At 41.9% G+C, this 25,945-nt stretch overlaps 1 protein-coding gene across 1 annotated transcript in view; it reads left to right on the top strand.

Moving 5' to 3' along the window:
- Positions 1 to 560: 560 nt before the first annotated feature.
- abhd17b (abhydrolase domain containing 17B, depalmitoylase) overlaps positions 561 to 25,945 on the top strand; it is an 82,303-nt gene continuing 56,918 nt past the window's right edge. The window contains exons 1-2 of the mRNA XM_034170004.1: positions 561 to 983; positions 15,454 to 15,928. Coding sequence (XP_034025895.1) covers positions 15,459 to 15,928 — 470 coding nt within the window. The 5' untranslated portion in view covers positions 561 to 983; positions 15,454 to 15,458. The remainder of the gene's footprint in view (positions 984 to 15,453; positions 15,929 to 25,945) is intronic.

Raw genomic sequence — 25,945 nt, forward strand, 5'->3', positions numbered from 1 at the left:
AAGGGTTATATGTTTTCACAAGAAAAAACAAGGGATGAGCAAGAATTAGTTTTTGGCAAAGAAACAAAAGCGTGAAGGAAAACAAATTATAAGTCGTGACAACAATAATATAGTCTGCAGCCTCAGCGCTGGATGGCACTAAATTATACACACTGTAGCTTTAAGCATCGTGAGACGTTTGTACTACGTGGCTCATGGGGATTTCCTGTTTTTGAGCTGGTAGAGCATTGGTCTCATGAATGAGAGCTCTGAATTTTAAATCTCATCAGAACTTTCAATCCCACAAAGACATATCATTTGGTGATAATATATTAATAATATATTCTATTTCAGTGTATGCACCCTGAGCTCTGTGAACGTTCACGGTTCTTCCGCAGTGGGGCGACATAGATTTCAATGGGCTTTTACCTGAGTGAACAATCTTGAGAGCATCCTAAAATCTTTGCGACTACTTCATACGCTACACAAGGACCGCCCATTAATCGTTTCTCCTTTTAAAGTATTGGACACTACTTTTAAATAGCCTATTTTCTATTGGTCCAACTAGCTGTCAATAATCGCTTCGTTTTGATTCCTGGCCAAGAAAACAAGCCGAGCGATATTCGTAACGTAAGCACGGATGTTCCGGACTTATTATCGTACCTGGCTGATAACCCAACAAGAATTTAATACATATTTCTATTATCGCAACGTTGAATTTATCCATGTCACTTTTGAGTCGGATAGATTCAAGCTTTCCGAATGAATCGGAGTCGTTATCATTCATGACCGAAGACCGCGCGGAGGAAAAAAGAAACGTCAGTTTGGCGGAGCTGTGCGGAGGACGACACGGTTAAAACAAGCTAACCGAAGAGAAGAACATCGCCAAGATTCACCCCGACGATAACCCGCTCAAGTCTCCCTGTTTAGTATTTTATTTAATTTTTTTAGGTACGGAAACGACACCCGGCAACGTCAAAACCAGCGTCAAGCCGCCGTGCAAGGTAGTGTGATTAATCATCCTACAGTCTGTTGTAAAGCTCAGAGTCACTGTGCTATTACTGAACATTTTCTCCTTCCACAAGCATTTTACGCTAAATTTCCAGGGGGCTTAATTGTCTCTATAAAGACGAGAGATTTATGAGCTAATTTGTTGGCTGAACATTCATATCACTATTACCGAATGCTTTATTTGTATTTATGTTGTTTTTTTTGAATGAACTGCTGTATTTTTTTTTTTAAATTTAGTATGATTCTGTGAACTTTGTGGAATCAATACAGACAGTTGTCCAGTTCCGGATCACCTTTTTTAAAGTCCTGTTATACGGAGCCATATTGCAACTGAATATCCTTTATTGCGTATTGTTGTATTGGGTATTTGGATGTTATCTCGCTGAAGAAGTCTGGATGGGGTAGCCCTTCTACTTAAAGTGTGAGGCCACATTATGTGTGGCGCAAATATTTGCCTGAAATGGATAACTTTGCTGGTTCTGGATCACGACAGTCTGTCACTTTGGGGGCATTCCTGGCATCTGGCTGGAGCCCTTCTAATGCAGAATGATACACACTGTGCCCGAGAATGTGTTTTGAACACAAAATGATATAAATTATACTTATTAAATGAGAATTTATTTAGTTTCGAATGGCACTGTTATACATTTTTATGAGCAAAACAATGAAGTGTGGAGGTGAGATTTCTCCCGAATTTAAAAAGTAAAAACCCCCACATTCATGCCCATTCGTGATGTTGAGATGAGCCCCAAAGTCCACATGGCTCACAAGTACTGACACGAGGCTGCTGCTTCAGTGATCCACAACCGGCAAATTTTCGCGTCAGAGATAAATGCGCGCAGCAATTAAACAGCAAGACATAACACACTGACATTTTCTACCCAAGTAAGTAAGTATTTTCCCACTCTAGAACCAATGACACTGAATGGCTAACTCATGTTTGCTTCTTCTTAGAGATCGTCACTTTCAAACTTGCAGGAATGATTGAGTGAGAAAAAGCGTACACACCACAGACACCGGGATGTTTTGATTCCTCTGCTGATCACAAGGATGGCTGGATCCGGTGGAGCTTGTGGTCGTTTGTAGACAAAACATCAGTCTTTCCATTGGTACCAAGTATTAGCTTATTCGTGCTGATTATGAGAAACACTGATGCAAATTCTACAGCAGTGATCCGGAACTGGCCAAGTGACTGTAAATACTGTAGATACCCTGCACAGGGAATTTTGCTGAGTAAAATTTACTCTGCTGGGATAACATTTGGTCCCAGTCTAAATAGAGTTAAATATACTCTACCATGGGGCTAAATCAATTCAACATAGTGTAAAATAAACACTTATTGGAGTGAAACCACTTGCACTGACTAGACGGCAGACCGAATGGTTCGCCCTAAAACTCAGTCCGCCCTGACATCACTGCGCATGATTAACACCTCGTTTCTGCTTCAAACTGCACTCAAGTCATCATCCATCTCAGCGACAGATATCTGAAGCTTTTGTACAAGAATCATTTCCACATAAATTCAGCATTATTTCATTAGAAAAGGTGGAAGAAGCAATCACAGCTACATGGCTGCAAGCTGTTGCATTCACTGACCGTCTGTCATTTCATAGCGTCACGGTTTAACACTTCGTTTCTGCTTAAAACTGACTTTAGAATGATTTAAGAGGTTTTACCTTGTCATCTGATGGTTAATAATCCCATTAATTCATTTGATCGCTTTGGGTGAAGACAGTCCGTCCGCAGAGTAGCTGTGCTCCGAAATGACACATGCACAGTGGAGGCAAGGCAGAGCGGGGGGACAATTCGTTTATCGACACCAGTAGAGCTGATTTCACTATACAGTACAACCCCTGGCAATAATTATGGATCACCGGCCTTGGAGGATGTTCATTCAGTTGTTTAATTTTGTAGAAAAAAAAGCAGATCACAGACATGACACAAAACTAAAGTCATTTCAAATGGCAACTTCCTGGCTTTAAGAAACACTATAAGAAATCAGGAAAAAAATTGTGGCAGTCAGTAACGGTTACTTTTTTAGACCAAGCAGAGGGAAAAAAATATGGACTCACTTAATTCTGAGGAATAAATTATGGAATCACCCTGTACATTTTCATACCCAAAACTAACACCTGCATCAAATCTGATCTGCTCGTTAGTCTGCATCTAAAAAGGAGTGATCACACCTTGGAGAGCTGTTGCACCAAGTGGACTGACATGAATCATGGCTCCAACACGAGAGATGTCAATTGAAACAAAGGAGGATTATCAAACTCTTAAAAGAGGGTAAATCATCACTCAGTGGTGCAAAAGATGTTGGTTGTTCACAGTCAGCTGTGTCTAAACTCTGGACCAAATACAAACAACATGGGAAGGTTGTTAAAGGCAAACATACTGGTAGACCAAGACCGTCTCCTGTCTATCTGGTCTCTGGAGACGGAGACAAGAAGAAGAGTGTCTCTCCCTTATTTAACAGGAGTAGGGGAAAAACTACAGAGGATCTTCAGACAGCACAAAATCCCAGTTTACTTTAAACCGGTTAACACCTTGAGACAGAAATTAGTTCACCCTAAGGACAGGATCCCTAGTTACAAACAGAGCAATGTAGTGTATTCTATCAGATGTCAGGAAAACTGTAAGGAACACTACATAGGTGAGACTAAGCAACCTTTACACAAAAGGCTATACCAGCACCGCAGAGAGGGCGCCAGTTGACCTCAGTCTGCAGTTCATCTCCACCTTAAAGACACTAACCACACGTTTGAGGACAAGAAAGTTAAAATATTAGCCAGAGAGAAGAAATGGTTTGAGAGAGGGGTCAAGGAGGCATTCTTTGTGAAACATTTGAAACCCAGCCTTAACCGGGGAGGGGGTCTGAGACATGCTTTATCCCCTGTTTACAATGGGGTACTCGGGTCAAAGCAGTTTCAGTCTTTTGTATATGGTAATGAGTCATTCACGTCATCAGCAGAGTCGTCAAGGGAGGGTCCGTCCCATCATTAGGAGGGACAGCTGCCCTGTTATTAGGAGGGTGCTAACTAGAGCACAATAGGTGCTAATTAGAGCTGTTGTTTAGTCACTGGCCTATAGCAGTCTGCCTCTCGGTAGGAGGGGTCTGGTTAGGTTTAAAACTCCAGCTTTTGTGACTTCTTGATTATTCTTCTCTACAAGAGTCAAGACAGAAGTCAGACCACCAGAGCAAGAATTTTAGCTGAGGAAGCTTCTGCGATTTGAAGCGAAACGTCCTCGCGTCAAGCAACCCAGTCCAGTCGAAGATCCAAGCTTCTCTACTATGGAAACCACCTGGACAGCTGAGAGCCTACACAGAAACATTCATCTTTATATATTGAACAATAAGTCTATCGTAATTATCATGACAGGCTTATTGAAGAGCAGATCTTGTTTCTTAAAAAGGAAAATGTATTTATTTGAAAATGATGCTTTAAAAAGTACATTCAGAGAGGGGATAGAACAGGCAATGGTAGCTGGTTAGTAATTGATAAGAGATTCTGGTATAAAATTTTTATTTATTTATTACGATTCTAAATACAACCCCTGGCAAAAATTATGGAATCACCGGCCTCGGAGGATGTTCATTCAGTTGTTTAATTTTGTAGAAAAAAAGCAGATCACAGACATGACACAAAACTAAAGTCATTTCAAATGGCAACTTTCTGGCTTTAAGAAACACTATAAGAAATCAAGAAAAAAATATTGTGGCAGTCAGTAACGGTTACTTTTTTAGACCAAGCAGAGGAAAAAAATATGGACTCACTCAATTCTGAGGAAAAAATTATGGAATCACCCTGTAAATTTTCATCCCCAAAACTAACACCTGCATCATATCAGATCTGCTCGTTAGTCTGCATCTAAAAAGGAGTGAACACACCTTGGAGAGCTGTTGCATGAATCATGGTTCCAACACGAGAGATGTCAATTGAAACAAAGGAGAGGCTTATCAAACTCTTAAAAGAGAGTAAATCATCACGCAATGTTGCAAAAGATGTTGGTTGTTCACAGTCAGCTGTGTCTAAACTCTGCACCAAATACAAACATGGGAAGGTTGTTAAAGGCAAACATACTGGTAGACCAAGGAAGACATCAAAGCGTCAAGACAGAAAACTTAAAGCAATATGTCTCAAAAATCGAAAATGTACAACAAAACAAATGAGGAACGAATGGGAGGAAACTGGAGTCAGCGTCTGTGACCGAACTGTAAGAAACCGCCTAAAGGAAATGGGATTTACATACAGAAAAGCTAAACGAAAGGCATCATTAACACCTAAACAGAAAAAAACAAGGTTACAGTGGGCTAAGGAAAAGCAATTGTGGACTGTGGATGACTGGATGAAAGTCATATTCAGTGATGAATCTCGAATCTGCATTGGGCAAGGTGATGATGCTGGAACTTTTGTTTGGTGCCTTTCCAATGAGATTTATAAAGATGACTGCCTGAAGAGAACATGTAAATTTCCACAGTCATTGATGATATGGGGCTGCATGTCAGGTAAAGGCACTGGGGAGATGGCTGTCATTACATCATCAATAAATGCACAAGTTTATGTTGATATTTTGGACAATTGAAAGGATGTTTGGGGATGATATCATTTTTCAAGATGATAATGCATCTTGCCATAGAGCAAAACTGCAAAAACATTCCTTGCAAAAAGACACATAGGGTCAATGTCATGGCATAGGGTCAATGTCAATGAGCAGATCTGATTTGATGCAGGTGTTAATTTGGGGGATGAAAATTTACAGGGTGATTCCATAATTTTGTCCTCAGAATTGAGTGATTCCATATTATTTTCCTCTGCTTGGTCTAAAAAAGTAACCGTTACTGACTGCCACAATCTTTTTTTCTTGATTTCTTATAGTGTTTCTTAAAGCCAGAAAGTTGCCATTTGAAATTACTTTAGTTTTGTGTCATGTCTGTGATCTGCTTTTTTTCTACAAAATTAAACAACTGAATGAACATCCTCTGAGGCCGGTGATTCCATAATTTTTGCCAGGGGTTGTACCAACATCTGGTCTATCACGACTAAAAAAAAATGTTGATATTAACAAGAAAGTGAATTCCAAAAAAAATTTAGCTGTGTGCCAAATCGACAAAATCCTCTCATGAACAGCTTTGGTCAGCAAGTTTTGAGCTCAACATGTCAGTTAACCTCAACTGCAAGAGCTGGTCACCACATGTCAGATGGTAACTGAACTGAATGAAAGCCTAATCACTTGCCACATCAGTCAAAAACATTTGATTTTATTGTGTATCAGTGTTGAGCATTGTACTTCAAGTTCTCTCAGTATGTAAAAGATCAGTAGGTTAATTAAACTTCTGGCATTAAACAATTCTTTGACAAGGGTATTAAATCAAAATTTGGGGAAGGCACTTTTGCAGTAGCAGTTGCAATTCATCATTTATTCAGTGTTTGGAAAATTTTATCAATAGAACAGGGAATACACAGAGTACTGAATCTCTGAAGCAATAATTAGCAGACTGACAGAAAACTAATCAACAATTTGGATCAATAATTATAAGCCATTTATTGCACACAAATTTCAGTCACAAGTGATGGCCATTTTTTCACAATTTTCTGCCATTTTATAGAATATATGATGCATAATTAAACAAATATAATTGTTTGACATTGACTCATACTCATAGGCAGTGTATATGTCTGAAATATGAGCTATACACAGAACAAATGCTTTCTTGTTGATTCATTGGTTGTAATCTTCTGGGAGAGATGCAAAGCAGTGGTCCGTGTTGCAGGCTAAAAAAACTCACATGATTTGTTGGATTTGGTTTGCCTGAAAGCATGTAGAAATCTGAAGAAAAATAAAAAAGTAGGTTGTATGAGACCATAATTGAGTGTTTTCATCACAGCAACCCACTGGTCTTGGTGCAAATCAAACATGGTGACATATCAACAGAAAAGCACAACAAAGCAGAGTGGAGTTGATGTCTCTCCCTTGAAGATGACAAGGAAGCAACTAGCTACCTATGGATGAAAAGCCCTTTTTTTCCCCACAGCAGACATTTTGATATGATGCATTCAACAGAAAATGCACATTTGCAATTTACAGGAACAGTAAATGCTCTCATGCCAGAGCCTATTTCACGTGCGTCCTCTGACTCAGTGTGGCTTCTTAGTACATCTGAACAGAGTAGAGTCATTGTTAATGTTATCAGTAACACCTGAGCTTCAGTAAACCAGCTGTTGTCTGCAACTTGATTATCTCTTTTCCTCAACATAAAGGCCATTAAAAAGGTCAAATCTAAACGGGTCTGACTTCACAAGAGGAGACCCAAGGAATGTCCTGAAGTGATCAGTGCAATTAGTGCTTGTGCAGAAAAGTGTTGTTGACTCCACGTCTCTATGCAACTTGTGGAGTTTTTCCAAGAAGCAAACTGTATGGCCCAAAAAGGAAGTTCGCAAAGACTTGACTGTACAGCTCCTGTAATGATTTCTTCTGTGATATAAAATCTCTTTTGATTTGTGTGGGTTTTTTTTAATGTGCTTTTCATCATTTTGATTCAAAATGTTCTCACAATAAGACATTAATTCTCAAGGTGGTATTGTGTAAAAGGCAAAGTATAGTAGCTATTACACACAAACGGTGCCTTCTTCATAGGCAATATAATGTATGTAATATAGTAAGCATTGATTTCTCTCTATTAGACTTGAACTTGAACCACTGCATGATTCTGTTACAAGGCCATCTCCAAAGAAAATTCAGAAAAAGAAAAAACAGTGGGTTCCCTCTGGGTGCTCCGGCTTCTTCCCACATACAGACAGGTGAATTGGAATCTTTAAATTGTCCGTAGGTGTGCGTGCGGGTGTGAATGTGTTTGTCTGTCTATATGTGTTCCTGCGACAGATTTGCGTCCTGTCCAGGGTGTACCTCACCTCACGCCCTGTGATTGCTGGGATAGGCTGCAACCCCATGTGACCCTTAATTGGAGTAAGCAGTTGAAGATGAGTAAGGAAACATGCCAGTCATTCCCAGGTGGTATTTTGTATTCTCGACCAACCAGATTTGTTGTTACCAAAACATGCTCAACTGATGTCTCCAGTGCTTGTGGCTACAATTTATATATTAAAAGGAACATGGGATATCTAAAAGCTAGCCTCAGGTGTGGTTCAGGTGCAGTGTGAAAGGAGGGCGCCGCCTTTTAAGTTGATACTGTGTGGGTGGTTGTGAAGCCTCAAGGTTTACACTCATCAGGAGTCGGGATTCTACATATTCTATATTGTTTTTACACTCTTCTGCAATGTGAATAGGAGACTTGATAGTGCATAAAAATGAGCTCAGTTTGTTGGCTTAAAGCCCCTTTCACACCGGACCTGCTTCAAGTTGCATCATGACAATGCCAAGTTGATGCAACCTAGTGGGGAGTTAACGCCACAATACCGTGAGGGACGCAAAGTGCGACATGAAACGGACCCCAAAAATTAAACATGTTTAATTTTTTTCTGCGTAGAGCACAGGATGCAGAAATGAAGTAGTTTTCTCGCAAGTTGAGGCAACGTAACGTGACTGGATGCCACACCCATACAGTATAACCCGATGCCAATTTATGATTCCTGCTGTGCTCCATTGTTGCTGAACTATAAATCACGCAGGATTGTTGAACTTTTTATACCAATGCAGTAAAACTGTACTGCTCAAACAGCACATGTGAACAGTTAAAAGAAAAAAAAAAACTGTTCATTACAGCCTGTGGCCGCAAGCAGCTCCTGCACTCACCACCTCAAATTCTCTCACAATTGTGTTGAATAAAGTTCATAAGTCCTACTCACAGACAGAATGCCAGCAACAGGACATGTCCACATCCAGTACAAGTCCTCACGGAGGACATCTCCACGTCCACTCACAGACAGTTCGCGTGCGCATGTGCGTGCGAATGCAGTTGCAACTCCACGGTCACAGGAAGAATGATAAACTTTAACAGAAATCAGAGCGCACACTTGCACAAGAAGACATATAAACTAGAAGAGAAATCGGAGCGCACACCTGCTCATTACAGTCTGGCTGCAGCTCCACTGCACTCTCACCTCCTCAACCCCCCCGCGCTGCGCAGAACTGACGCAGATATTCCTGCGTCATTAGATGCGCAGCTAATGCAACTCGAAGCAGGCCTGGTGTGAAAGGGGCTTGAGGTGTGAAAGGGGCTGCTTCCTGTTGTGTCAATACAACGCAGGAATGTCTGCGTAATGGTGCACGAAGCAAGGGGCAGAGAGGAGGTGAGAATGCAGCCTGCAGGTTCTCTCCACAGAGAAGTCACAGTGCACAGTTTGGCTGCAGACAGATTGTGCACTCTGATTCCTCTTCTAGTTTATATTTGTTCTTGTGCTGAGCTGCAGGTCTACGCTCTGAGTTCTGTTATGCCGCGTTCACACCGTGCGCGACAGCAGCGACAGGTTGCCATGTATGGAAGGATGCGTGGTGGCGCCAAGCCATGCAGCATGACACGATGGACGCGAATGAAGCGACGCGAGTGAAGTGATTTTGAGCGAGTGGCTCGATGTCACGTCGCGGTGCCCTCCTCCCCAAGTTGAAAAATCGGAACTTTTTCATCTTGTTGTGCCGCGATGACCAATCAGGGACTGGATATGTAGTGAGGTGGAGATGTCTGGAGTTTGACTGAGTTGGATGTGAACATGTCCTGTCTCTGCTAGCCAGCCTGTGAGCAGGACTTATGTTCCTTTTGTCCTTTATTTCACAATTGTGACAGAGTTTGGGGAAAGAGCGAGCAGCAGCCCCACAGCAGGGGCAGCGGAGGCTTCCCCCCCCCCCCCCTTCACGTGCGCGTGCGAATCATCTGTGAAGATTACTTTATTAATTACACAGATGTATAATAAAACAAATGGTGACTGGTTTCTAAACACAATTATGACAGTTTCTTGGGGAAGAGCGAGGAACAACCCCACAGCAGAGGGAGCGGAGGTTTTTGGTGTTTTTTTTTGTTTCTTTGTTTTACGTGCGCGAGCGGATCATCCGTGAAGACTATTTTATTTATTAACTACACAGATGTATAATAAAGCAAATGGTGACTGGTTTCTAAACACAATTATGACAGAGTTTTGGGGGGAAGAGCGAGGCGCAGCCCCACAGCAAGCAGCAGAGTTTTTTTTTTTTGTGTGTGTGTGTGTGTGTGTGTGTGTGTGTGTGTGTGTGTGTGTGTGTGTGTTTTTAATTGTTTACATGTGCGTGCGTGAACGGGACAGGAGGTCCTCAAACTGGGTCCTGCAGAGGCGGAAGGACCGCTGAAAGCGGCCGTCATCCAGATGCAGTTCCTGCAGCAAATAATAATACTCTCTGAATTGGGGACGTCTCATGACGTTTGTCAGCTTTCCACAACAACTCACTCCGTGTGATCAAAATCCGTCATGTTAACTTGACTGACAACCGGAGCCGGCGAGCGGAATGGAAGCTCCTCCTATTTGATGACGCACTGGGGCGAATTTTTGCAGCGAAAGCAGAGCGACACACCGGGCGATGGTGGCGCGTCTAAGAAAATAATTAAATTGAAAAGTTTAAAAACACATTAATATTCGATGCACATAGCATTTGCTCTCTTCTTTAAAAATGACACACTGTACCTTTAGTCCAGTAAGAGTCCAGGCAGAGTTTTTCTATCATGTTGACAGTTTAGCTTTTTTTTGTTTTGTTTTGTTTTCTGTCAACATTTTTGAGTGGTAAAGGAGTAAATTTGCTCTTTTAATGATGAAATCATGGATGAAAAACTTTCTGAATCGGTTTGTCACACTACTGTTTCACTGAGGCTGTGTGGTGAAGATCAGGGTCGGACTGGGAACATATTTCGGCCCTGGCATTTTTCCTCTGGACCAGCCCACAATTGGCCCGATGAATCCACTCCCAAACACGCACACCCACCCGTTCATACCGAACCCCCAATGAACAAATACTATACACCTAAACACCATGAACACACACGTAAACACACACTTTCACTGTCATTTCACCTTGATCATAGTACAAAACGCGGACCCGGCGCCACGAGGAGGCGTCCTGATAACATTAAGGGCAATTACATATTTTGACAATCGCACTGCAGTCATTGTTAAATTATTTCCTTTTGCATTTATAATAAACATTTGTATTTATTTAGTGTTTGTTTTTCTGGTTGAAATAAAATAAAATATATAAAAACAAATATAAAAATATACAAGTTTCCATGTTATTTTATTTGTCTAAAAATAAATGTCTGAGGTTCCTTATGTTAACAAGAAATTATCTAATCTGAAATAACAGGTGGTTTTAATACAGATGAAAGGTTTCTAAAGAACTATTTATTGATTTATTTACCTGTTTTAATTACAAGTGTTCTAAACTTTTTTTTTAACAGTAATCAGAAATTTTGACGTAACAACAAAAAAACATTTCCAATGATTTTTCTTCAGAAAACTGCTCTATAAATGAGCAGTCCTGTCACACGTTAATGTTTTGTACAGATCAGTGGTTTCTGCACCAATCGGATTGGTCCAATCCATTTTGTAGAGATCAGTGGTTTCTGCCACGAGTCTTCCGTGTTTTGGCCCGACGCGTCTTTCCTATTGGACAATGCGAAGGTACATCACAGCTCAGAGTGTCGAAAGTTGGCGCATCTCATCTCGACAGAAATAATAATTTAAAAAAATACTGTCATCACTCTTAGTCTCTTATAACGGTGCAGTATGAATACACGAGCTTTCCAGGAGTGCACGTCTCCTCCAGTGCGCACTTTTTTTGGGGGGGGGGGCGCCCCCGTCCCCTGTGATATATATACTCAACAAAAATATAAACGCAACACTTTTGGTTTTGCTCCCATTTTGTATGAGATTAACTCAAAGATCTAAAACTTTTTCCACATACACAATATCACCATTTCCCTCAAATATTGTTCACAAACCAGTCTAAATCTGTGATAGTGAGCACTTCTCCTTTGCTGTGATAATCCATCCCACCTCACAGGTGTGCCATACCAAGATGCTGATTAGACACCATGATTAGTGCACAGGTGTGCCTTAGACTGCCCACAATAAAAGGCCATTCTGAAAGGTGCAGTTTTGTTTTATTGGGGGGGGGGATACTAGTCAGTATCTTGTGTGACCACCATTTGCCTCATGCAGTGCAACACATCTCCTTCGCATCATACGTGAAGAGAACACCTCTCCAACATGCGAAACGGCAGCGAATGTGAGCATTTGCCCCCTCAAGTCGGTTACGACGACGAACTGGAGTCAGGTCGAGACCCCGATGAGGACGACGAGCATGCAGATGAGCTTCCCTGAGACAGTTTCTGAAGTTTGTGTAGAAATTCTTTGGTTATGCAAACCGATTGTTTCAGCAGCTGTCCAAGTGGCTGGTCTCAGACGATCTTGGAGGTGAACATGCTGGATGTGGAGGTCCTGGGCTGGTGTGGTTACACGTGGTCTGCGGTTGTGAGGCTGGTTAGATGTACTGCCAAATTCTCTGAAACGCCTTTGGAGACGGCTTATGGTAGAGAAATGAACATTCAATACACAAGCAACAGCTCTGGTTGACATTCCTGCTGTCAGCATGCCAATTGCATGCTCCCTCAAATCTTGCGACATCTGTGGCATTGTGCTGCGTGATAAAACTGCACCTTCCAGAGTGGCCTTTTATTGTGGACAGTCTAAGGCACACCTGTGCACTAATCATGGTGTCTAATCAGCATCTTGATATGGCACACCTGTGAGGTGGGATGGATTATCTCAGCAAAGGAGAAGTGCTCACTATCACAGATTTGGACTGGTTTGTGAACAATATTTGAGAGAAATGGTGATACTGTATATGTGGAAAAAGTTTTAGATCTTTGAGTTCATCTCATACAAAATGGCAGCAAAACCAAAAGTGTTACGTTTATATTTTTGTTGAGTGTATATATGTTTTTTTTTTGAGAGAGAGAGAGAGAGAGAGAGATGCTAGGATTCACACAGCCGTAGCTGTTGCATTTAAAGATTAACACAAGTAAAGCACAGTTAATTAAGATAAAAGAAATGATTCCAACCTTGTATCAGTAGAAGGGCGGAGAGAAGTCCAGGCGCCGAGGACTCAATCCATTCACAGGGGCGGGAGCGGCCGCCTGCTCTTCCTGCAATCTGATTGGCCACCCTGTATGCTTCTCCATTGTCATTAGCTGTTGGTCATGTCAATCTTTGTGCTCAGTGTAAGTCTCCATTGTGTGACCAAACGGAAACAAAACTGAAACCTAGAATAAGACTGCGCCGTGTATGAAACACTACAGAACTTATATTTTGACACAAATTCAGGAAGTGGCTCTGCAGCTGCGCCGATTAAATGCTGTAGCTTCACCGATCACGGATTTTCCACGTATTGAGAGCAGCGCGCGGTTCGAGAAAACTGTATATTTCCATAATCTCTATAAATATGGGACGGCCGGCCCACGCACGTCTAAACGTGCAGCGGCCCACTGGGCAAATGCCCAAAATCACACATTACCAGTCCGACCCTGGTGAAGATGATTGTTTATTAAAATTGCTTTGCTGCTTTTTACAGCGTGTAGTGTCTGTTCACACTTTTTCCTCCTTCTCTCTCTCTCTCTGGCTCCTCTCTGTGAGGGAACGAGAGACTCTTCACTCTCACACCATATTTGAGCAAACTTTGAAAACATGAAGGCTTTCAACTATAAAATAAAGCCTATAAATTAATTTCTGGAGTTATGCAAGCAGAAGGAGCTCTTTTTGTCTGAAGACTTTGACGGAGTGTTTTTTTTTTTCCACTGTGTTGTCTGAGCTGCAGCCTGCCGGCGGTGGAGGGGAGAACGGGCAGTTCAACATAAACAGCCTAGCTGAATTTTAGAAAACTACCTGAGAGCAGGGCAGAGTGTGACGGCGCTGTCATAACACTGATGGCGCGGCGCCGCTGTTCCATTGTCTGGGGAGAACCCTGTGATATCATGTTTTCCGATTTGTCCGCTGTGTGGAGAGTGGTGGGAAAAACCGAAGACGCTTTCTTGCGAAGTGCGAGGAAAGACGTGATGTAAATAAGAAAACAAAAAGGCGGCGGTCAGGTGTTTTGGTTCCGAGCAATGAAAATAAAGAATTTGAACGTTTTAAACCAAAAAAAAAAAAAAATGCCACTTGTCCGGTCGGACGATTTAGAGCTATTGCTTATCTGATCACATTTTACACTTGTCCCGGACAATCGGACAAGCATTAATGTCGATGGTAGTATATCATTTTGCCACATTATAAATGTCTGTAAACTTTGATAATTGTAGACTGTAAACCACTGTACAATTATCAAACAAGTATAGAAGGTAATACATCACATAAGGGGTGCAGTGAGTGTATGGCATTTAAATTAAGTTTATATCAAGACTTCATAGGTTTTCTATACAGTTTTTTGCCAGTGTCCTGGCGAAACAGGTTTTAGCCCATCTAAAACTCAACCCTGATTCTTGGGAGTTAATTTTGTTTATTGCTTTGATTCCTGGGAAAGGCCCCTCTATAAATAGTATAGCTGGAACATACCATTCAACGAGGCGAAGCTGAGTTGGTTTGTTCAGCTTTCACCGAATTAAATATTTGTTCCATTGAAAGAATGTAAAAACATTCATTATTTGTTTTATATAACGGCTCAAATAGATCTTTGTCATTTGATATTTTATTAATTTATAAACAACAGAAAAAGGACTTAAATTTTGTTGTTCCACTGTTGCTAAAGTCCAAATGGTGACATGTAGTCCAGTGATGCTGTGCACTGACTTCGGACTTCCATTTAAAAAAAAGAAAAAAAAAAAAGACTTTGTGTAGTTCCTCAGTCCAGCCAAAAATCATGTCAGGGTTTCATCTGAACAGCTCTTCATGCATCCAGATGGCTTACAGCGGAGTGGATCTTGTGTGTGTGTGTGTGTTACAGGAATTAGCAAAGTCAGTTAGCTTGTTGTCCCCTGTACACACATGCAACTGGGTCGGCGCTTGTGTGCACGTGTACTACCAAAAAAAAAAAAAGACTTTGTACATCCTTAGTGCAGTGAAAAAAAGAAAAGAAAAATCACATCAGAAATCAGGCCAGCTTTTCATTCCAACTTCCTGCCAGCAGCCTCCAGACAGCACAGTGGATTTGTTTTGTGTGTGTGTGCAGAGTGCAATGGTACCAAATGTATGGAACCAAATTTGCACTCTAAATAGAACCACGCTGTACTCTAAATGCAATGCAACACAAATGGGATGAATTAATCCATCATGTGACATACAACGCACTATGACAAGGATCCACTCAGCCGTTATATAATTACAGCTATTTTTAATAACACGATTTTTCAGTATACAGGTTGCACTGGAGTATAACTTGCAGGATCTCCAAAACTAGTAGAAATACTGTGACTTTATATTACAAGAAGATATTGTAATTGTTGGTGTGCAGTATATTGCTGTATAATTCACACCATTCTTTTCTTTTTCACAGTTTTGATGATGAACCACTTATCCCTCAGTGAGCTATGTTGCCTGTTCTGCTGTCCACCATGTCCCAGCAAGATTGCTTCGAAACTTGCCTTCTTGCCGCCAGATCCCACCTACAGTCTCATGTGTGACGACAGCGGCAGCCGATGGACTCTGCACCTCTCGGAGCGGGCCGACTGGCAGTACTCTGCACGCGAGAAGGATGCCATTGAATGTTTCATGACGCGCACTTCAAGAGGGAATCGTATCGCCTGCATGTTTGTCCGGTGTTCTCCGAGTGCGCGTTATACACTGCTTTTCTCCCACGGGAACGCAGTGGATCTGGGCCAGATGAGCAGCTTCTACATTGGCCTGGGATCACGGATCAACTGCAATGTCTTCTCCTATGACTACTCTGGGTACGGGGTCAGTTCTGGGAAGCCATCGGAGAAGAACTTGTATTCTGATGTAGACGCAGCCTGGCATGCTCTCAGGTCACGGTAAGGCTGTGTTAAAGGATGGAGGAGACAGGCAAACCTGTACACAGGTGCTGGTATAGAAAAGCTCAAAAGATTGTATCAGAAGTGATGATTGCTTGATACAAGAAGTACAAAATAGTTTGTGCCCTAAAAGTAAATTCCACAGGAATAAAACCGTCTCTGTCCCTGGCTTGTGCTAATTAGTGATGCCAGAAATTCTGCCACTAACAAAATGCTAAAGATTTTTTTCTTTTTTTTTCCATTGGCAAAAGTTCTCTGAGGCAACTACTGTGCTGTCATTGAGTTTATTCATTGTGTGTTGGAGGACCATATGCTTGTCTTCCCTCATTTGCAAGAGAAATGATGAGTACAGTCTGCTCAGATAAGTAAGAGCACATCATAGATTTTCAACCCTGATGCAGATGCGTGTAATCTAAAATTTGGACTAACATATGTAAAATTAACGTTTTTGTCAACAAATTATCTACAACAAAGCACCACCCATTTAAAACGACAAACAAATCTCTCAATGGTAATATCAGTGAAGGTTAGCAGGCACTTGGTAAATGATCCATGGTTGCTGCATATTAGCCCTGAAGAAATGAACTAAAGTTCTCCAGGAGTGAATGCTTATGGTGATGTCTTTGCATGAAGCATTCCTACATGCTGCAGCATAATAAGGAAAAAAAAAACAAAATTGTACATCGATCTATAAAGCAAGAAACATCTGTGTGTATGTGGCTCGCATATCTCTCTTGGCTGTTTGCCAGATCAGCCTCAACATTTGGATATGGCTTGCGTATGGCACAATGATGTGCACCCTTTATTGTTAAAAGTTTGGGGATTCAATTTTGAAAACTTTATTTTGATTAACATTGTTAACATTCGTACTTCCAAGATGGCGTGGTTTGCTGATGTTATTGGTAGCAGTTAACATCAGATAGTTCATGTTGCTAGCACTGTTTCACAGTAAATCGTTTAATGCCAGCATCCTAGCAAATACGTTTACTGTGAAAGCCATGCTGTCAGTGTTCCTTGCAACTGAGTTTAACTTCACAACAGTGAGGAGACGCTAGCTGAAATCTGTTTTTTGATAACGCCAACAAATTTCTCACTATTTGTACAACGTTTCATTAAGTACATAAGGTGAATAAAATCTATTATTATATGGCTGTGACACTACGCGCGCTCTGATTGGCTGATTGCCGGTCAGATATTTTCCCATATTGGACCGGTTTCCGTGACAGTCAGTCCGAAATGCGTATTTTCTTGACAAACCAGAAGCTAAAAACGTGATTAGACAAAGCAAGTCTGACATGAACGTACTCCATTAATATCGAAACAGCATCTGAAAAATGCACAAACTGAAAGCTTACCAGCTAACAACCGGACAATCTGTTAAGCCCCTTTCACACTGGGGATGCTTCAAGTTGCGTTGTCATGATGCCACGTGGAAGCAACCTAGTGCAGAGACCTATGCAGCTCGACACCACAACAGCGTGAGGGACGCAAAGGACGAAGGAAATTGGATGCCAAAAATTAAACATGTTTAATTTTTTTTGCGCCCTGTGCTCGACGCAGAAAGTAAGTGGTTTCAGCGCAAGTCAGAGCAACGTGACGGTACTCAACGTGACTGGAAGCCACATACTCACAGTACAATGTTACCCGATGCCAATTTATGATTCCTGCCGTGTTCCATTGTTCCCGAAGTATAAATTATACAAAATTGTTTTATACCATGTACACAATGCAGTGAAATGCTCAAAAATAGCACAGAAAAAAAAAATACTGATTACAGCTGCTGCTGCTGCAGCTCCTCACTCTTCTCTCACAAATGTGTTTAAATAAAGTCCATAAAAGTCCTGCTGACAGACTGATTGCCAGAGACAGGACATGTCCATATCCAGTAAAAAGTCCAGACATCTCCAGTAGGGGTGCTTCAAACATTCGTGAGCTGTAGCTTAGCATGGAGGACGAAGAGCTAATTCAGCCAGCACCGTCTTTGCTGAAGGCAAATGTTTGAGCGCATTTAGGATTTTATTATTTGCTGCGTAAGAAGGAGCTTGACATGACTTATGCAGTGTGCAAAATCTGCAAAATGAAAGTCAAGTACTTCGGAAACACTTCAACTCCGCAAGCCCACATGCTACGCTATGACCCGGGGCTAAAAGGAGCGGAGCAGCGGTATCTGCCATCTACTGACCAGCGCTTCGCTAAACTGCCAGCCAACTCTGAACGAGCAAAGCAGATAAGTATATTTACATCTAGAATCACTTGATTAACCTTGTAAAGCTGCATTTTCTTAAACATAAACATTTTTTAAGTAATATAACTATTTCTCAGAGCTGTTTGAATCGAAAATCGATTCTGAATCGAATCGTCACCCCAAGAATCTGAATCGAATTGAATCGTGAGTTGTTGTACGATTCATCCCTAATCTCCAGTCCACTCATGGATGATTTGTTCGTGAGCGCATATGTGAACAATTAAAAGAAAAAAAACTGTCTGGCTGCAGGCAGTTAGTTTCTCGTTCTTCCCTCAAACTCTTTCATCACTGTGTTAAAACGAAGGACAAAAAGGACATAAGTCCTTCTCACAGACTGATTGCCAGAGACAGGACATGTCCACATCAAGTATAACTCCAGACATTTCCACATTTACTCACGGATGGTGAGTTCACGCGCATGTGAATGCACACGGTCAAAGGAGGAAAGATAAACTATAACAGAACTCAGAGCGCAGACCTGCAGCTCAGAACAAGAACAAATATAAACTAGAAGAGAAATCAGAGTGCACAGCCTGTCTGCAGCCAGACTGTGCACTCCAGACTGAGGACCTGCAGGCTGCGTTCTCACCTCCTCTCTGTCCCCTGCTGCACGCACCTGACGCAGAAATTCCTGTGTCGTCATGACACCACAGGAAGTAACTCGAAGAAGGCCCGGTGTGAAAGGGGCTTTAGTAAGTTCTACATGGAGGTGAAGCAAACAGGTCAGACTGAGCCGTCAGCAGCTTTCATATTCGGGTGATACTGTACGTTTGCGTGTGATATATAAAACACATCGGTCTGATATTTCCATGTACAGACCTCAGTCGGTTAATAATCCTTTCATATTTTCCCACAATTTGTGCAATGTTTCATTTACATAAGCTGAATAAAATCTTATATTTGCTGTGAGTTCAAGTTTAAATAAATTGTGTTCAGGAGGTGGGATACTGATTTGCTGTGTCAAATATTCTAAATGTTCTGTTTAATTGTGTCTGAGTCTCTTCCAATAACCTGTTTAACAGGAATCCTTTTATTTTCATATAATTGATAATAAAACTGATTTTTTTTTTAATATGAAATACTACATTCAAATAATATAACATAAGTACACCTCTTTCTACATCCCACCTTCAAACACAGCCTCATACGACCATCCATGAGAAATCTACTTAAGCTCCCAATTTTGCACAGAAATACAAACTTTCTATGGGCACTGCACTAGTTTACATTAGTATTTATTTCTTGGCTCCCTCCGCATTGCATCGCAGGACCTATAGGCTTGGAGGCCTTTCGTTGCGAAATCTCATTAGCCTCACTTCTCGCAGGTGGCTGCAGATACCACTGCAGTATTGTTAGAGATAGATAGGGGGTGATCAGGTTTTGCACCTCCCATTTCGTTTTGATCTTGACTTTCAAAATGACCTTGTTTAGAACTTTGAGATATTACTTTTGGGAAAAGGGGCAGTATCTTGGAACTCCTGCACTGGATACAAAATTGATATAGTTACAAAAGGATTGAGATGATCTGTAGCTTAGCATCTGACTTTTATTGTTTTATATTTTGCCTTTATCAGCAAATGGTCTGAAGGATATGGAAGTAGTTGCTTATATCTCAGCAACCGCTTGAGATATGAACACCAAACTAAAATTAAAATTATGACACACAGGAAGGGACCATTTTGAGATATTTTATTAACGGCAGCCAGCTTGTGGATTTATGGCATCTGGAATGCATTGATAAACACTATAGAGTTATATGGCCTCCACTGAAATAGTGGTGGGAGCACTGAGGCCCTGTTCGGTACTGCTTGTTAAACCCCTAGACCGTATATACTGACAAAGCCTGCGTGACATCACCCATAGGTTTTTTTATGGAGACCCTGAGCAGCCTAAATGAAGCCCATATTTAGGGCATGGTTTAGTTGTTGCCATCTTGACAGCGGCAGCACGATAAACTCATCAGTTCATAAAGGGGTGGAGCATGGTTGGCTTAGTGTGTGACTAAAGAAGCCTGAACACCCCTCTGAATTTGATCACCTAAGCTAACAGGCTAACCTCTGTTCAGGTGTTCATTAAATCATATTTTTGGGCACTGAGTGGTGGTGGATCTAACATTTTGCTTTGGTGTGGCAGTTAAGTTATGAGCCACTGATTGTCTCAGTAATAGGGCAGCACAGTCTCATGTGAACCCCTGGATGATATTGCGGGATGTCACCACAGCCAGCTCAAACACGGCAGAGACTAATCCCTGGGCACAGTGTGGGAGTGTCAGCACAAACCATTCAGCCGGCTCAGTAAACTTAAAAGCAGTCACTGCCACCTAGGTGACGTGCCGGTTTAAGACATGCTGATTTAAAATGGTTTCCACTGACACTCCCACACTCCGCCCGTGAATTAGTCTCCCCACAAACAGCATCACTTCTAATGGAAAAATGGTGTACTGTTTTGTTTTCGGCTGCAATCACCCAGCAGTCGCAGATAGTGCATTTTTTCGGTTCCCTGTTGAGAGGGAAAGACAAGGCAAATGGGAGAGGTCGTGTCTGTAAGTAAATACTTAGACAGTGTAGCTGCGTTCTCTCACTTGCACAACCACCTCGACACTTTTGAGCTCCGGGTCATAAACAAACAGCAACGTGTCCACTTTCCACCGCATCATCACTTTTTCTTTGTTTGCTGTGTAATTTGCCCAAAAACTCTGAGAAAGTGTCATGTTTCTGCTGGGGACAGACGAGGGCTGTCCCCAGATGTTAGAAAAATTGCATCATATTTTACCCCTTTAGGGCCCGCCCTCAAACAAGACTGCGGTGCCCAATTGTACATTAATGGGGTTTAATAGCTGAGGCTACCAACAGCTGCTAAAAGTGCTAACACTGTTAGCGTACAGCATTAAGACAAGACTTTCATTCAGTATAAATATTGCAGCAGGGACGTCTGAGAAGATCCATTATGGCATGTGGAGATGAATCGCTATGAATCGGTATCTAGATACATATGTGCGCGATGCGAGTGTATCAATTCATTCAGTGTACATCGATTCATTTTGATGGGTGAAATCGTGATGCATCGCTGCTGCGTGCGTGCATTGATTCTCCACCCCAAGGCACATGGAATGCACCACCACAGACAGACAGCCTCAAAGCACATTTCTACCATCATAAATGTGGAGGCCCATGAAAATGGGAGCAAGCAGTCAGATTTTTGACATACCCAAAACATTTAAATCAGGCATTTGGAGATACTTTGGCTTTTTTTTTTTTTAAGTTGGGAAACTTGACAAGATGCAGTCCGTTTGTAAAGAATGCCGTGCTGCCAAACAGTATCGACACGGCTGCAGATTGTAAACCAAGCTCCACCAAACTGGTGAGAAAGTATCTCAAATTACTTTTGCCAAGGCAGTCCCCTGTCAGTGAGTGATTCACATTAAGTCACTCATTGAGAGTGATGTTGTCTTACTGTTTAAGTTCTGACAGTGTGATCAAACAGGTTCCAAATATGAGGGAACCGATTCCTGTTTCTTAATGTTGAATCTGATAAATTTGCTGCTTATAAGGAGTAAAACAAACCTTCTGCCTCTAGTAGAATCAGAAGAAGAAGAAGAATACCATAATAACTTACTGAATTGCAGATTAATTTCTTTGCATCATGTTGAATTGCATCATATCACATTGTGAGCAATTGAATCACGATAAAATACATATCGAATTAGGAACAGGGTGAATCGCATTGTATCGTATCGCTGGTATTGTATCGAATCGTTGTCAGTAATGAGATTCACGTGCCTAGTTGGGACATTTCAAAACACAAGCCATATTATTCCAGGTGTTTGTTATAGAATACGAGGTCTATTAGAAAAGTATCCGACCTTATTATTTTCTTCAAAAACCATATGGATTTGAATCACGTGTGATTGCGTCAGACAAGCTTGAACCCTCGTGTGCATGCGTGAGTTTTTCCACGGCTGTCGGTTGCATCATTTGCCTGTGAGGAGTGGTCCACCCCCTCGGCGGATTTTCATTGTCAGGAAATGGCGGAATGATTTGGGCTTTTTTCCATCAGAATTTTTTCAGAAACTGTTAGAGACTGGCAGCTGGAAACCATTCGAAAAATTTATCTGGCTTTCGGTGAAAATTTTACGGGCTTCACAGAGAATAAGGACTGGTACTACAGCTTTAAGGGCGCTCGGCGTGCCGCGCTCTGTGCCGCCAGCGAGGGCCACAAACCACCGGATCATTTCTAAACGGATGGCTCTGTGGAGCCAGGACCATCGTGTGCCATTTCTCTGGTTATCACAAGAGCAGGACATCAACCATTTTCTGGCAGATTTCACTTTTAACAAGAGATTTTGTCATGGAAAGCTGACCGGAGGCTTCGCGCGTCACGATGGATTCGCTACTGGAACGAGACAAAACCACCTCCGTTTTGGTCTCACAGGACGGCTTTGAGATGGCGTTCAGACAGCTGTTGGTGGTTTTTCCACCGAGTGATTATCCGAGAAATTCTGGATGTGCCTGGACATGCCAGAACATGTCCCGTGAGGCTTCATCACAGTGTTGCTGTGCGCCATGCGGCACCGCCGCGACGTGCAAAGCCTCCGCTCCTCTTTCCATGACAAAAACTCCTGTAACAGTGGAATGTGCCGTTCATTTCCAAACTGTATGCTGTGTTTTATCCGGGACGCCGTCTGACTAGCACAGGAATTGTGAAAAGACGTAGACATCAGCACTTTTTCGGCACAATGAGACAGACGTGCGGAGGAATACCGCGCGTCGCGGCGGTGCCAAATGACGCAACCGACAGGCGTGGAAAAACTCACGCATGCGCACGAGGGTTCAAGCTTGTCTGACGCAATCACACGTGATTCAAATCCATATGGTTTTTGAAAAAAATAATAAGGTCGGATACTTTTCTAATAGACCTCGTACTCCAAATGACAGACACGGCCCTCCGCAACAGCTAGCGGCTGCATCGAGTGACCTCTGAGCTAAAGATGCTATGAGAGGCAAAAACACTTGTCTGAGCCACTGTCACTCAAAACGACCACACCCCTAATTTGACAGAACTTCATGGTTTAAACATCTTAAACTAAGAAGCTAGAATTTTTATTATTATTATATGTATTTTTTTATCCTCGTACAGTTGTCATGGTGCAGAACTAAGAGACCAAAACTGTTTTGGGTACCAGACTGTAAACATCTATTTCTGCTCTAAAGTTGGACATTTTAAGACAAATTACTATGGGAATGTGCTCTCTTTTGAAGCCAGCCTCAAGCGGCCAGTCAAGGAACTGGAACTTTTTCTACTTCCCGTAGGGCCTCACCTGACGCCATTGAAGTTTACAGCTTGGTTTAACCTTAGGGATTGTTGTTAGCCTTTCATATTTTACAAACACAGTGAAGTGCTGAAAACCGGTGTCGCAGACCGAATGGTCCGCCCCTAAAAATTGGTCCACCTTTTGCATCTGCGCATGCATCGTTTCAGACCACAGCAGCACATCTGAGATGGAGTCTCTTCACCCAAAGCAATCAGACAGGCAAGACTGATATGGTTTGGACATGTGCAGAGGAGGGACCCAGGCTATATAGGGAGAAGGATGCTGAGGATGGAGCCACCAGACAGGAGGCCAAAGAGGAGGTTTATGGATGTGCTGAGGGAGGACATGCAGGTGGTTGGTGTGACAGAGGAAGATACAGAGGACAGGGCAAGATGGAAATGATTGATCTGCTGTGGTGAGCCCTAACGGGAACAGCCGAAAGAAAAAAGTTTAGATGATAAAGGTAAAACCTCTTAAATCATTCTAAAGTCAGTTTTAAGCAGAAACGAGGCCATTTTAAGCAGAAACGCGAAATTCCATGACGCTTTGAAAAGTCAGACGCGCAGTGAACACATCAGCTAGCAGCTCGTTTAGCTCTGATCACTTCCGCCGCCTTTTATGATGAAATAATGCTGAATTTATGTGAAAATGATTGTTGTACAAAAGTTTCAGATATCTATCGCTGAGATAGATGGTGACTGGAGTGCAGTTTGAAGCAGGAACAAGGTGATAATCCGTGAACCGCATCATCAGGGGGGCTGATTTTTAGGGGGACCGTTCGATCTGTGACACCGGAAATACCGGCTTTGAGTTTGTGTGTTGTCATAGTCGTTAATGAGAAGCTGATCTGGTTACTAGATGGCTACATGTTTTTAAATTTATCTTGTGGATGACTACACATATTGTGACGTTTCTCACATTGCTAAACAACAATTCAGTAACTTTTTCTGCTTTTGCTAATTGTGCCTTACAAAGAAGTACAAGAATAAGCATGTCAATATCTATGAGAAATCAAAAGTGAAACTGATGCGTGTTCAGGTATTCAATTCTACGGGGGGGTTGTAGTGTGTCTAGATAGTGGCATCAACTCAGAACATGGCACCATTTTGCGCTGAACTACTGAATGAACCTTTAATGTTTTCAACATTTTTTTTAAATCATTTAACCACATACAGCAACACATCCAGGTACAGGTGCTATCAAAATAAATATTAAAATAGTTAAGCTATCAAATTTACATACATTTACAATTTATGATCATTTATTTAATGAATTTAAAGCCTGATTTACGCAGCTGCAGGTCTGTAACTCCGTGTCTTGCAATGACAGTTTTAAAGTTCTCTGTCTCTGGATTATGCTTTATTCTGGACTAATTTGACCGTCACCAAGCTTTTCTTTCTACAATCATCACCTCGATTTGATGATGAAGTCGCTTCCATCCGACACAGCTGACTTTATTTTCCCAAATTTTTCTTCTGTTCGGATCTGAAGGAAATCTGTGTATCTTGAAGCCCTTGCTGTATCCATTTGTGCCTCCAGATGCACAACAACCTGGCATTTTCTGCAAATAAATTAATAAAATAGCTGGATTTACATGCAGATTAGCAGCAAACACTATTTTGAACCCATGATGGCACCATGAGTCACATGACCGACTCCTTATATTGCCACTGTCTCTATCCTGTTCTTTTCGCCCTCTACTTCCTCCCACTGAGTCAAATCTTGGCTTACAGTATCATTTTTACGCAGATGACTGCCAGATTTACCTGCCACTCAAAAAACTTGCCTCTGCCCATTTGGCGCCTCTTCTGAATTGTTTGAGTGACGTCAAGGCTTGTTTGACCCACAACTATTTAAGTCATGCACGCTTTTGTCTCCTCTCGTTTAGGCTACTGTAATGCACTTTTTATCGGCATCAGCCAAAATGCACTTTCTCGCTTACAGTTGGTCCAAAATTCTGCTGCGTGTCTCTTAAGTGGTAGCAGAAAATAAGAGCACATCACTCCGGTTTTGGCGTCTCTGCACTGGCTTCCAGTTCATTTTAGAGTTGACTTTAAGATTCTATTGTTTGTTTTTAAAGCTTTGAATGGGCTGGCTCCGACATACATTTCGGACCTCATCCAAATTTATTAGCCTCCCCGTGCTTTGTGGTCCGAGGGCCAGCTTGTGGTGCCTGTGACAAGACTTAAAACCAGGGGAGACCGGGCTTTTTCTGTGGTGGGCCCTCAGCTGTGGAATGATTTGCCCCATAACATCCGAACAGCCCTCACTGTAGAGTGTTTTAAGTCTTGACCCATTTTTATGCTTTGGCTTTTAACACAGCGTGTGTGTATGTGTGTTTTTTTTTTTTTGCACAGCACTATGGAAATTATGTTTGTGAAATGTGCTATATAAATAAAGGGTATGCTATGGTATCTAGGCAGACTAAGGGATTGTTGTACACCACATTACACAGCTTCTG

Source organism: Thalassophryne amazonica, chromosome 5 (assembly GCF_902500255.1).
Source record: "Thalassophryne amazonica chromosome 5, fThaAma1.1, whole genome shotgun sequence".
NCBI classification, from domain to species: Eukaryota; Metazoa; Chordata; class Actinopteri; order Batrachoidiformes; family Batrachoididae; genus Thalassophryne; species Thalassophryne amazonica.